Source organism: Microcebus murinus, chromosome 7 (genome assembly GCF_040939455.1).
Source record: "Microcebus murinus isolate Inina chromosome 7, M.murinus_Inina_mat1.0, whole genome shotgun sequence".
Lineage (NCBI taxonomy): Eukaryota > Metazoa > Chordata > Mammalia > Primates > Cheirogaleidae > Microcebus > Microcebus murinus.
The window spans coordinates 9,776,305-9,790,473 of record NC_134110.1 but is presented as its reverse complement, the minus strand read 5'-3'; the positions used below and the strand labels follow the sequence as shown (position 1 = coordinate 9,790,473).

General features: G+C 50.7%; 1 protein-coding gene across 3 annotated transcripts in view; it reads right to left on the bottom strand.

Annotated features, from left to right (window-relative positions):
* The window catches only part of SLCO3A1 (solute carrier organic anion transporter family member 3A1), a 283,652-nt gene that overhangs the window by 224,547 nt on the left and 44,936 nt on the right, over positions 1-14,169 (bottom strand). For all 3 annotated transcript variants that reach the window (XM_012757050.2, XM_076004789.1, XM_012757051.2), the window contains exon 2: positions 343-808. In XM_012757050.2, coding sequence (XP_012612504.1) covers positions 343-808 — 466 coding nt within the window. The remainder of the gene's footprint in view (positions 1-342; positions 809-14,169) is intronic.

Here is a 14,169-nt window from a genome sequence, read left to right as displayed (position 1 = left end):
GAGCAGATAAACACAGCATTCCTCCTGACCGCATCTTCCCAAAGTTTGTACGTGCTCCAGGACAGCGAAGTTCAAATCCACCTGCCCATTAGCATCACCTGGGGAGCTTTAAGACAAAAATGCTCTACCCCCAGGCTGCTGCTGCCCAGACCAACTACAACCAGAATTTCTGGGGGTGCGACCCAGGAATCAGCGTTTTCCACAAACCCCAAGGTGTGCCGTCCAGTCTGAGAACCAGGACCAGTGCCCTGGCACAATCAGAGTCCAGGGCCACCTTTCTGTCCACGGTCACCACACACGGTTGCCAACACACACACACACCCGAGCCCGGGCAGCGCCTACCTATGTAGAGCGAGGAGTCCTTCCTCCGCACGTGGTCGTCGATGTAGGAGACCCCCAGGGGCTGCACGGGGGTAGCACCGATGCCCAGCAGCACCTGGGCCCCAATGAGCAGCAAGTACATCATGTTGGTGGCCGTCCGGTTGCGGCAGATGAGGTCGGGGTCGGGCCCCTCGCCGCCGCCCGAGCCGTTGGCGGCGCAGACGTCGCGGCCCTCGGCGCCCCAGCGGATCTCGCCCGCCTCGTACTTGTACTGGTGCGTCAGGAACTCGGGCAGCGCCGACAGCAGCGCGCCCAGCGCCATCACGATGCCGCCGCAGCCGATGAGGCGCGGCCGGTGCCCGCGCGCCCCGAAGTAGCTCACGAAGAGGATGAGCGCCAGGTTCCCGATCTCGAAGCTGCTGGCGATCACGCCCACGTCGGCGCTCTGCAGGTTGAACCTGCGCTCCAGCGTGGTCAGGACGCTCACCTGGGGGGGGGGGAGGACAGGAGGACAGGTCAAGGCCGATCAAAGAGCACCCCTGGGAGTCTCCCCCCCCCACCCCCCAGCCCCAGCACCCTGGGCACTTCCCAGACCTCACCACCTGGCGTTAGTGACACAGGTGTAAAGGCAGCTGTGCAAACTGAATTAAATCCTAAGAATCAGGAAAAAAAAAGAAAAAGAAAAAACGTTTACTCGGTATCATAACCCTAAATCAACGGTTAAAAGAATTCACTTTCCCAAGCACAAAGACGTTTTTTCTTGCCACCTGTTTCCAGCCTGAAAGGTTCTATCCAAGCATTATTCCCCACACGCCACCACTATAGAGGGCCCTAGAAGTCCTATGAAAGCCCTGAAGCCCACAGTTTGCACACGCTCCCCAAAATATGCCACGTACAAAGTCCATGCTGGGAGGACATAGGAGGCAGGTGCTTTTTATTACCAGGTTAGCAAAGCCAACCTAAATAAAACAAACGAAAACAAACTGAAAAACCTAGGTGGCAAAATGGACAAGCTAGATTAAGCCCAGTAGGATAATCATTAGCTCTTTGCTTCCTTCTGGAAATTTCCAAACAACGTAGATGTCCCTAGAGGCCCCCGGGTAAATACAGCCCTGACTGCTTTAGGCACTATAGCCCTGCCAAAGGCCCTCCCAGTGAATATTTTTATGATTTTCCCCGCTTTTTGTATTCTTATCTGCCCCACATTTGTTTAACAAATATTTACTGAACATCTGCTATGGGCCTGGCAGTGCTTTAGACACAAAAGATAGAAAAATGAGGAAGGGAGGACACCTGGTCTGAAGATGCCACCTAACAGGAAAGTAGACATGTGCCCAGGTATAACACAAAGGGACAGGAGGTTATGTCTGTGATGCAAAGATCACACTAGGAGGGCACCAGGAAGAGGTGCATTCTTATATATAGGGCTTCTTGGGGTGGCAAGAAGCTGAGCTGGTTTCTCTCCTACTGTATGCAAGTTCCATACAGGGTATTGTAAGCAGGACAAGAGTCCCTGTCGTGGGAGATCTGACAGCTGAATGAGGCCCTTGCTGGGCAGGGAAGAGCATTTCAGGCAAAGGGAACAGCATGAGCAAAAGTCGGGTGGCATGATTTAGCTATGGAATAGAACACAGTTGGAAAGTTGCGGTTAGTACAGATTATAAAGAGCCACAAATGTCACTGTGGTGAATTTAGACAATCCCAAGCAGTGAGGCAGAAGGAATACAGATCGTGGAGTGCTGAAAACCTGGTTTGAATCTCTGCTATTATTTCCTTAATCAGGTCTGGGGTCTCAGTCAAGTTATTTAACCTCTCCCAACCTTGATTCTGCAAAATAGGTATCATCATATCTAGCTGGCAAAATGGATGTGAAGATTGGAAATGATGTATGAAAAGTCTGCTAGCACAGGGCAGCCTTCCCCTACATGGCAGGAGCACTTGGGGAGGGGCAGGGAAGCAGAGGCTCTAGGGCCAGGCCACCTGGGTCCACCCTGACACTGGGTGACCAGGGCCCAGTTACTCTGTGCCTCGGCTTCCCCATGTGTAAAACAGGGCTAGTGCTGCCTTGCAGAGCTGGCAGCAGGAGTAAACAACACATGTGTGAACGCAAGCTAATAAAGGTTAGCTCTGTTATTATCATCATCTTATTTCTGTGGGCACCACGAACATCAAAGGTTTTAAAAGCATGAGTCACACCAGGTGTGGTGAATGGATGGGGAAATGTAAATAAATGAATGGGCCGGCAGAGAAAACAGCTAGGCTATTATTGAGAGAACAAGAAAGGGTCGAGTCAATACGATGGCAATGGACATGAACAAGAAAAGATGTGGGAAGCATTTTAGGGCAGAATTCTATCTCTGGGAGGCTGGGCTGGGTCTGCTGACCGACTGGGAGTGTCCAAAAGGGAAAGGGCAGTAAGGAGAGTCATGTGGACCTAGCCTTCCTCTAAATGTGTAAATGTGGACACTGTTGTAAACGCCTGTGCATCCACAGCCTCTCTGCAGTGCCCATGCACGTCTCTGTGCACACAAGTGTACACTCGTGCTGTTACCATGCCTCTATTTCCTTTTACTGTAAAAATAACAGTGTAGCCGGGTGATTCCTCTTAGCCTCATTTTCAAACCCACACATTTAAACAGACTCCGTTAGCCAAGTGGTTCTTGACCTTACCTGCAGATTAGAGGCACCTGGTCCCAACCTGGAGTTTCTGACTCAATTGTCCTAGGGAACAGCCAGGGCCCCGGGATGTCTTTAGAGCTCCCCAGGCGATTCTAACGGGGGTGAGCAGCACACGGCTAACAAAATGACGCGCATTGCTGGGGTCTCTCTCCCCAAAGCAGCGCTATAACATCCGAGTACGCCCTCTATTGCCAGCATCCCAACCCTGACTCCTGCTTCCATTGTGCTTTGTAACCAAGTCAAAGCCAGCTCAGGACTCACTCTGCCCTAGTTATGTGATTAGATTATTATTTTTCAACTGCTGAGTATTTGCAATTGTCAAGAAAAGAAGTTTAGCTAGTCCTGACTTCATTCAAATGGCTTTCAAATACTCCCAAAGAAGTTCTCTCTGAAAGGTCTGGGCAAGTAAAAACATATTCACCTTTTCCCCTGGTAATACAAACAAACTCATGGAATAATTGCTCGAACAGGGGTTTACAATAGCGATATAGTGTGGGAACACAAAGGAAGGCGGCCTGGGAGCTGGGGGACTTTGGGGAGCTGCACGGAGGCCTCTGTGTGAGGCCCAAAAGAGGCTGGATGCAGAAGTGGAGAAGGACACGTCTTAGCAGAGTCCCCTGGAGAGTCACCTCGAGCAGCATGGGGGGTCTGCATCTTTGCAACCTCCACCATGGCGGGGGAGGGTCACAAAATAAGAGGAAGGTTTGGAACAGAAGCCAGCCATGTCTCATTTCTGCCATGAGGCTTAATGACATACACACCAGACGACAATCTGAAACATGACAACTGCTCCGTTTCAGCAGGTGTGCCCTGTCATAAAATATCATGCAGGTGTGCACAGTTATGACAGATAAGGGTGGTGGGGACACAGACAGCTGTGGGCAAAACAAAAAATAATTAGTTCTCCCAGAGACAGTTAACACCCACGCCTGCAGCGCTTGTCCTGGCTCACATCTGCTCTCCGCGGAGCAACTAACAGCGGGGACAGGAAGTAGCAGGGTCTCTCCATCGCTGACCTGTGCCCTCTCCCAGGCCCCAGCGACGCTAGTCCGGGTCAACAGTTAAGTCACATAAAGATTCTGAAATGATGCTTAGTGGATCAATTAGATCAGAGGCTAATGTTTTTACTCACTTAAAACACAATTTTGAGAAGATGGACTAATTAAGTATGCATGAGGCCATAAAGCCCACTTGTGGCTCTTATGTGGCAGGGAACGACCCGGCAATGAGGAAGATGCATGTTAAAGGGAATGGCCGTCTTTACTTAATGGGTAGCAGGGCTGGTGAAAAATGTCTTGATGATTAGAGAGAAAGGAGTAGCGGCTCCCGCAGGAAAAGGAAGGAGGAAGTGCCCTTATCCCGGGCCAGTGGATACGAAGTTTATCATGACAAGAATGCAGTATTTATTAGGTTTCTACTTCCACAATTCAAAAAAAAAAAAAAATGATGTGCATTTCAGAATCTCCTGGAACACTTGTTAAACAGAGAGATTCCCAAAGCCTGGGACAAGACCTGGAGTCCGAGGTCTTATGAAGCCCCCACTGCCTCTGACGCCCAGCTGGGGAGAAGTACCACCGACCCCCCAGGCGTCCAGGCTCACACTCACCGTCAATCTAGAACCCAGGTTCTCGACCTGTACTGGCAGCAAAGTCAGCCCTGGAGGGTATCAGACTCCAGGGCTCCAAGCCCAGAGTTCTGATTCAGCAGGTCTGAGGATCTGCATGTCTAATAAGCATTTCCCAAGTGAAGCTGGCGCTGCTTATCGGGGAGCCCCACTTTGAGAACCTCAGCTCTACTGGACTTCCTGTCCTCAACAAGCCTAACCCCATTCAAAAGATTGGAGAGTTTGTTTCTTAGGTTATATTCAAATTCAAAGTAACTCCTCATTTCCAGTTCACAGAAACACCCTCTCCTCACCTGGGGAATGTGAGCTGCATTTTGGGGAGGCTCACCTCTCAGGGTCCCCGAGTCACACCCAGCCCAAAAGAAAGAACTTGAGCCCATGCTGTCATAAACGCAGTAAGACAGGAAGCACTCAGAGGCCGTGGCCAAGGACATACGAGCCCTTCCTCACTTTCAAAAGGTGCCAGCCAGGGGCAAGGTTACCAGGCACTCACGGAACAAGAGGGCAATTCCTTAGGGCAGCAGCGGAAGCTCAGGGCTGCCCTCAGGAGCCCTCCCAGAGGTGCACCCACCTTCTCACGCTGCCCTGAGTGGCGGAGCCTGGAATGAGCTGGGGAGCTTTGAAAAACGCCAGTGCCTGTCCCCTTACCAACCCTGGACTCGGATGTAATTTGTGAGAGGTGGGCCTGGGCATCTATATTTTCAGAGCTCCCTAGTGATTCTAACATGCAGGCAGGTAGAGCTGTGTGCAAGCACAGGCACACGCATGTCACGTGGCAGAGGCGCTGTGTATGCATGCGTGTTTCCACCAGCGCAGCCTGGTCACATCGGCGCGGTTCGGGAGCAGGGGCACCTCGAGTTCCAATCTGGCTTTGACAGCACTTGGTCAGGAGGATCTGCCTGAGCCCATTTGTACACCTGTGCAGTGGGGACAATGACACTTCCTTCTGTGGGCACTAACAAGGTCACGCCGCAGGGCGGCTGGCCCGCAGCAGGTGCACATTAAAAAGCGAGCCACATCACTGGTGTGCATGCTGCGTGACTTCCACTTCAAATTCAGTTCCACACACCCAAGTGCCTGCTCTGTGGAAGGTGCAGGAAATGTGACCATGATGAAGAGACAATCCCTGCCCTGCAGCAGTTTACAGTCTGGGGAGGGCAGAAAGAAACCACCTACAACAGCACAGCTGCAACAGGGAGACAGAACACAGTGGCCAACAGCTCCAGGGAATGAGAACATACGTTTGTGCAGGAAAATATGCCTGCATGTCGCATGGAGGAACTAGATTTTAAGAGATGTGCATTTCAAGAGCAAATATCAGTGGCGTGGGGAGGCTGGCAAAGAGAGTGTTCAGACGAGCCCTGTGGAAACGGAGGAACACCATGTGGCTTTAGAGCACTGTGAGCAGTTGTCTGACATAAAAGCAGCCTTGAGGGCCAGACTGAGGGTCCACCCTTGATTGTGACGTCAAGGGGGAACCAAGGGAGGTTCTCGGGCCGGAGCCGCCCTGCAGTACCATTAACCTGGCAGCGCTGCATAAGTACCGTGTTTCCCCGAAAATAAGACAGGGTCTTATGTTTATTTTCCTCAAAAAGACACCCTAGGGCTTATTTTCAGGGCATGTGTTATTTTTTTTAAGTATGGTACAACAATTTACATTTATTCAAATATAGTTAAGTCGTCGTCTTCTGGAACATCATCATAACTCTCCAAACCCTGAATTCCATCCTGAATTTCTTGCGACTCTATTTCCTTTAGAACCATTGGCCCCAATCTCTCATGTTGAGCAACAGAGCTCTCATGGGGCAGATGAGAAGGGCTGCTCATCTTCTTCACCGCTCCGCGACGAAATGCACGGGTTGTGCAGATGCGCTGCGTGGCCACGCCCATCGCTAGGTCTTATTTTTGGGGTAGGGCTTCTATTGCGCAAATGCTTAGAAATCCTGCTAGGGCTGATTTTGTGGGTAGGTCTTATTTCTGGGGAAACACAGTAGTATGGGGTCGTGCAGGGACTGCCAAGGCAGCTATTTCCAGAGTCCTGGTGAGAAAGGACCCTCTGCAGGCCAGTGCTGGCATGACATCCAGAAAGGGCTCCTGTGGGAAAGATGCCCCAGGAGTCAAACTCAGCAGAGCCCGCAGCTGACTGGAAGCAGGTGACAAAGAAGGTGGAGCCACAAGGACCTTAGGGGAGTCTTAGCTGGCTCAATCTGGAGCCCTGTGAAGGCTGAGAGACACCCCATGGGGAGCCTGCATCTCGAAGCCCTTCTGCTAGGGGCGTCAGGCCGACAGAGCCAAGCAGGCTGTCCCCAGGGAACTTGGGGGAAGCCACATCCCCAAACTGCATGCCCAGCAGCAGCACCCAGGTCAGGGAGCAGATGCTAACCGCAGCCCAGGACACACCAACCTCACTGCAGTCCTGCAAAGACCTGTGGTTCCCACACGGGTTCCTGAACACTTTTTCTATAAAGGGCCAGAGAGTAAAAATTCTAGACTGGTGACCAGGCCACATGGTCCCCACCGTAGCAATAGCAGTATACATACATACAAAGACAATATATAAACAAATAGATATGGCTGTGTCCCAATAAAACTTTATTTACAAAACCAAGCAGTGGGCCGAATTTGGCCCACAGGCCATACATAGAATGCCAAACCCCTGCTCCACCAGCTCTCTGTCAATCCAGTTTGGGGACTCAATAACAACACTAGCCATTGCTAACAAGTGTATGAAGCACTTCTGTTGCTGACACAGAGTCATTCTAGGCACAACTTTAATGAAGGTTTTTTTTTTTTTTTAAAATTACTCCCATGATGTAATTTTTAAGATAACTTCAATTTCTTGTCTAATGTGCCAAGGACATGTCTTCTTGTAGCAAAGCGGGTGGGGGGGGATGGGGAGGAGGCGCTTAACCACCCAAGCCCAGAAATCATTTCCCCACAATGAAGCAGCAGCAACGTTGCGCGGTTTTGTTTTTCTTCTAAACAGCGGCTCCTTGGAGTGAGTCATTTAGGGCACTGGGGAAACGGCACACAAAACGGCACACTTGTGAATTCCAGGATCCGAGGTCTGCAGAACCAGGTAACGGAAGACGACACGGGAGCAAGCGTCCTGTCACTGCTGTGGTGGCAAACAGGGCACTCGCCCACCCCACGTGCCGCCAGGTGAAACAGACATTTGGTCCATGCTGCTTCATTTCTGCTGGAATGAGTTGCCCAGCTGTAGCATGCTCATATGACAAATGGGTGTCATTTTAAAACCATTTTTCTTTAAAAAGCAGAATTACGTGGAGAACCTCTTAGGCACCGACTCTGGCCTCCAGCCCACGCCGAAAGCACCGTCACATCCGTGCGCGAGGGGGAACAGCACAGCGGCAAACGCATGAGGCTGTCAGAGCCTCACGCCAACTGGGAAAGCCTGGGCAAGGCACTGGGCACGCCTGCGACTCCCCTTCCCGTCTGTGCCGCGGAGGTGACCACTCCACCTCGCAGCTTGTCACGCGGCTCGAAGAGGGGGGAACCTTTGCCTACCGCAGCTATGCCTGGGGTTGTCAACAGACAACCGGGCTGCAGCCTTCCCTGCAAAAGGATCCTAAAAACTACAGCTCTCTCTGGGCCGCTGTGTTTCTCTCTGGGTACCTGGTCTTTAATAGGAGCACTGCTGTCTTCTCTGATCACCCTGTCTGCACGGGACAATCTCAGCCGGGCTTTGCCCAGAGAGGCCTCCTTGGTCTCTCTCTGAGACAGTCTCTGTTTCTCCTGCATTTTTCTCTACTTCATGACGTGCATCTTCCTCGAGCTGTTTTCCCCTCTGCACTTCATGTCTCAGTTTCCCTGAACTCGCCCTTCTCCTGCCGCTGCCTTCCCTAAATGGCTCTCAAGTACAACAGAGGCAAATTTTTATTATTCCCCATATTTAGTGGATTTTTATGTGCATCAGTTCATCCTAAGAGAACGTGTGACATTTTATGATTCTCTTCTTTTAAGAAAAAAAAAAAACAACTTAAACTTAATTGCTTCCTACTTATAAATCTCATCATTGATTTTTCTCTGTAGCTCTTTGGTCCATCATAGAAAAATAAAGACTCTCCTTCTCCGCTGAGTACAGTCACCTAATAGAATTTTCTCCCGCTCGGCATCACGGCTCTAAGGCATGACCAGACATTTCTGGATCAGGGTGGCCATTATTAATAGTCCGTGCTTAGCACCTTTCCCAAAACAACTGGAGACATTCTTTGAACTCTCAATTTCTGTGGTGCCAGGTCTCTGTTATTAGATAAACTTCAGGAACAATAGGAGTTAAATGATTTTCTCGGCGTTCGACAAAGCCGTACAGAGGAACACACACAGTCTTAAGGCAGAGGTCTCAGTCCCCCCGGGGTGACAATGTCTGTGCATGCACACGCCCTGGGCAGAGGCGCCTTCACGGGTCCTTTACGTGCCTAGAGCCCCGGCTTCCTGCCACGTGCACTGCAAATCCTTTATCGAGTCCCGCTGCCAGGCCAGGGGCTGGATACGCAAAATGTGACAGACTTGATCTCTGCCCTGAACCGGCTCAGGGTGTAACGGAGATGACTATGAAAACAGACAATTGTCATGAAAGACGGGTAAAGATTCTCTTCACCAGAATAGAGAAAAGCACACAGTTACCAGAGAAATAGCCTAATTAGTTAGTACCCAGCAACTGAGGAAGAAAGTGTCATCAAGGCAAGCTCCAGAATGGGGGTAGCATTAATTATAATCATACTGAACATTTGTTAATTACTTATATGCTAAGTACAGTACTGATTGCTTTACATATACTGACATACTTTTTTTTTTTTTTAAGACAGAGTTTCGCTGTGCCACCCAGGCTGGAGTGCAGTGGTGCGATCATAGCTCACTGCAGCCTCAAACTCCTGGGCTCAGGCGATCCTCCTGCCTCTGCCTCCCGAGTAGCTGGGACTACACAAGTGCCCCACCATGCTAGCTAATTATTTTATTGTTTGTAGAGATGGGGTCTCCCCTATGTTGCTCAGTTTGGTCTCAAAACTCCTGGCCTCAAATGATCCTCCCGCCTTGACCTCCCAAAGTGCTGGGACTGCAGGCGTGAGCCACAGCGCCCAGCCCTGACACTTATTCTACACTATGATTCCACGAGGTAGGTGTTATTAGTATCCCAGTTTAACAGATGAGAAACCTGAGTCCAGAGAAGACAACTGTCCCGCTGATGGCCACGCAGCCGGTGAGCAGGACAGCCAGAACTGAAGCCTCGGGCCACTGATCCCACAGTAACCAAGTGACCAAGCACTGTGCCCTGTGACTCAGTGAGGGGCCTTGACCCAGGGGTGAAGGCTAACAGGACCTACCAGTTAGGCAGAGGCAGCCCGGAGCAACTGATAACCAAATTTGCTACAAGTGTAGCTGTTGTTAAAAGCTATGTAGAGAGAAAAATAACTCTGAGGTCATATGTAATTTTGAAAACTCCCAGAACCAATACCCCATGTATACCAAGGGACAACTATATATACTGTCAGAGACATTGGTTTAAGGTGATGTGAGAAATTTTTATAATTAAGTGCTAGAAAAACCTCTGCTTCTCCTAGAAACTAATTCTATTATTTCTCTCATCCTAGGTACCCCCAACCAAAGTCTATGAAACAATGTGATTATAGCTGCATTTCCCTTTTTGCTTTGCTTCCTAGGAATCTCAGAGCCACATCTGCAGCCATGCTAGAGTGATGTTGTGGAATGTCAGAGCTTAGCATAAGGGTCTCCTTTCTTTTTCTTCTTAGCCTTCAAATTCTACCTGTAATTCCACAGGAGTATACTGCTTACAAACCTCTTCTACCAGGCCAGGGTACAAAATCATTACTTATAAATTCCTCAAGAGCAAACTGCCAGACAACTAGGGCTAAATCCTAAATATCAAGATAATCAATTTCCACCTAATTATATCCTGTCTTGAAAATGAACCTCACAAACAAGCTGATAAGAAAATAATACAGTTACCAAAGCTTATATTTAACACATCCAGGTGTAAGTTAAACGCAAGTCAGAACAAAACAGCGCCCACCTATGAGCAGCATTAAAAAGCTTCCAGAATAGTAAGAAAGTCTAATTTTAGCATAGAGCAGCGAAGAAAACAGCCACGTACGTGAAAAGCTCATCTGCCTCAACCTGCCCATCCAGCTCCGTGCTCAAATCTGACTGTCTGACCTTCCACTCTTATTTCAGCAAATCTTGGGCACAAAACACCCTCAGGTGCATCTGAGATGCACAATGATCCATACCGGGACCAACAGCCGTTACGGCTAAGGTGGATGCTGAGATGATTTAGCCCATTCCCCAAAGTCCACTGGGAGGAACCTGTAGCCCAGAGGAGTGACGTGGCTTGCACCAGATCACACACCTGTAAATGACACTCCTGACATCCGATCCAGTCCTATTCCCCCATGCTCGAATAAAAGTAGACATATCCCTGCTTGGTCTCCTTCCCTTATAAGTAAAACAGTTTTACTACTTACTGGATGCATGGTAACTGTTCAAGGTGCTAAAAATGCTGTACTATTTAATTAGCAAAACAAGTACCAGAAGGTGTACCTGTAATCGCACATGGAAGTGAAGAAGTTAACATTGGTGCATGACGTGACAACGGTGCCTCTTCCTGCCGGACCCAGAGGTGGGACCCTCTTCAGGGAAAGGGGTCAGGGAGGGCATCTGCGGGGGGCACCTTGCCTCTCCCCAGGGAAAGCGCTGCCCTCCCTCCTTCCCACTCAGCACGGGTCCCTCTACCCCACCCACCCCCTCCTGTCTCCTGAAGACCTGTCTCCATCACTGTGCCCTGTTTCTTCCTCTTCCCTCCCACCCTCTCCGTTGGCTCTATCCCCACCTGTCTACAGTCACGTGCCCAATTCTCATCCATATAAAAATGACAACTTAAAATCAAATGACAACTTAAAAATCGACAATCACCTTTCCCGTCACTGCCATCCTCCTTTCCTTCTGTTAAGCGTCATAAAGAAAGTCCCCACTAGCTGGGCACGCCTCCCTGTTGTCAAGGCTCTGTCAACCCCGTGCAAGCAAGCTTCACTCCTGTTGCCACTATGACGTGGCCACAGAAGGTGCTCTTGATAAAGGTTCCCAGTGACGTCCAGCTTCTCTGACGTGACTGTTATGTTCCTGCCCTCATCATACCAGGCTTCTCTGTGATCTGTGACACAGCTGATCGCTTTCTCTTGTGACAGGCACAACCCGGCTATCCTCAGTTCTCCTATCTCCCCATCTGCACCCTCTCTGCCTGCTCCTCTCTTGTTCTCTATGGCCAAAATTCTCCATGGTCACATCTGACTGTTCTTAAGTCACGGTCCTATTCTCCCCGGTGGGAAACCTCGCATCCTCCTGTCTCCTACACGCTGCAAACACCCAATCTCCCTCTGGCCACACGCACCTCTGTGCTCCGGACCCCTGCAGCCCACGATGGCTAGAGCACCCACACTTCCTGGGTCCCTGCACAGAGATCTCTCCCACACCTGCGCCACACACCCTGCTCTTCCGATCTTTCCCCATGAACACCAACAGTTCACCAACACCTGCACGGTCCCAGGCCCCCAAGCCCTCACAGTCACTAGAGGCTCCCACATGCATCTGGTCCCCTGGCTCTGACGCTTCGCCTCCTCCTCTAGCACTCTCTGCTTTGCTCCCCCATCCTGACCCTGACTGTCAGATCTGTTGCTCATCACTCCATCCCTTCCAAGCTCTCTGTCTCGCGTGGACAGAGATCTGCTGCTGTGATCTGGCTGCATTCTGCACCTCCGGCCTCCCTCCTGCGCCAATCTCTCTTTGCACTTTCCTACACTGGCCTGGATCTTTCTCAGCCCCCAGCCTCCAAATGGGCCGAAATACTGCCCAGCCCACTCCCTCGCAAGTTGCAAATCCCTAGTTATCCAGCAGCAGGCAGCTCAAACTCCTCCTCCCCGTCCTCCAGGAATCCTTCCCTGCCTTCATCTTCTCCTGTGCAACCAGAGTACCTGATCAGATCTCTGTGCTGCGGTCCTTATTGTGACACATCTCTCGTCCCTCATGAAGGCTGAGAGCTCCTTGAGGAAAAGGGTTGTCTTGTCTGTCTGCAGCCCTGCTCCTGAGTTGCAGAGCTGGGCACACGTGGCTAAGCCAGAGTCGCTGCATACAGCTGTGCAGGACTTCGCCCTCCCTGCACAAAAGCATCCCGCCGAGTGGTGAGTGGGGACTGAACCCGGTCTATATGCCCCTCATCCCAGGTGTGTCCACTGGCGGACGAGACACCAATATCTCAGTTGCATGATGGCCCTGTACAGGTCAGAAGCAGCCTGGGTTGGTGAAGACACACCACAAGTCTCCCTGCCCTCCCACAGCTGCACAGTGGCCCTTCTCTTTGCAAAAGCACCTAAAAATCAGCATCCTGGCCAAACTGTTCTGTCCACCCCTGGAGGTGCTTGATGCAAGAGGGCTTCTGAAATGGTGGCAATTGCGCTAATGAACTGCTTGGATTGGACACTCAAGTGTGCAGACCTGGTCTCAAACTCAATATGGCATGCGAGCAGCACTGGGCATTTGGGGCAGTTCCTAGAACTGGGAAGGAAAACACACTGACCAACCTTTGGCCTCAACAAGGCACCAGCCATCTGTTCCTCGGGCCTCCTGCAGCGTTTCCTCCTCGCACCTGCAGCTACTCTGAGAGCTGCCCTCATTTCCTCTGAATGTCAAGCATCACTTAGCAATGATGATCGGAGGGTCCAATGAGCTGACTATGTGCAAGGCACCAGGCCAAGGATAGGAAGGCAAGGCTTAAAGTGCAGTCCCTGCCCCTGCTGAGCCAATAAAAAGACCTGACAATAACAGCTTTTACAGTGGCAAGCACTGCTCCCACCCCACTAGGCAGATCAATCAATTTCCTTCTTAAAACAACCCTAGTAGCTAAGTACTATCATTATTTCCCATTTAAAGTTGAACAAATAGAGCAGGCGTCCTCAAACTATGGCCCGCAGGCCACATGCAGCCCACCGAGGACATTTAGCCGCCGCTGCCTGTCCTGCTTAGTAGCCGACTCATCCCGGGCCCACAGTGCGCATGTGTGGAATGTGCACCGCACTCTCCAACGGCCCTCCAACGGTCTGAGGGACAGCGAACTGGCCCCCTGTTTAAAAAGTTTGAGGACCCCTGAAATAGAGGCACAAAGGGGAAGTCATTTGTCCAAGTGGATGGCAGAGTCAGGATCCGAGCCTTAGGCAGTCTGGTGCCAGAGTCCACACTGGTAACCGCCCCACGCGTTTCCCTCTCCATAAGGAGGAAAAAGCTGATGGGGCTGGCATGGCAATGTGAGAAGCTTTGGCAAATCTTCTCCTCAAAGAACAATGATAAAACTGCACAAAACCGTCAATAACAACCATTTCGAGATTCTGCACGTAGACTAAGAGCATACCACAAATTGAGGAGCATTTATTCATTAAAAACGTCTCCATTTGGAGTTAAGTACAGCGGGAATGTGGTTCCTGCCCTCCCTCCCACCCGCATGCAGGTGGGCACAGTGG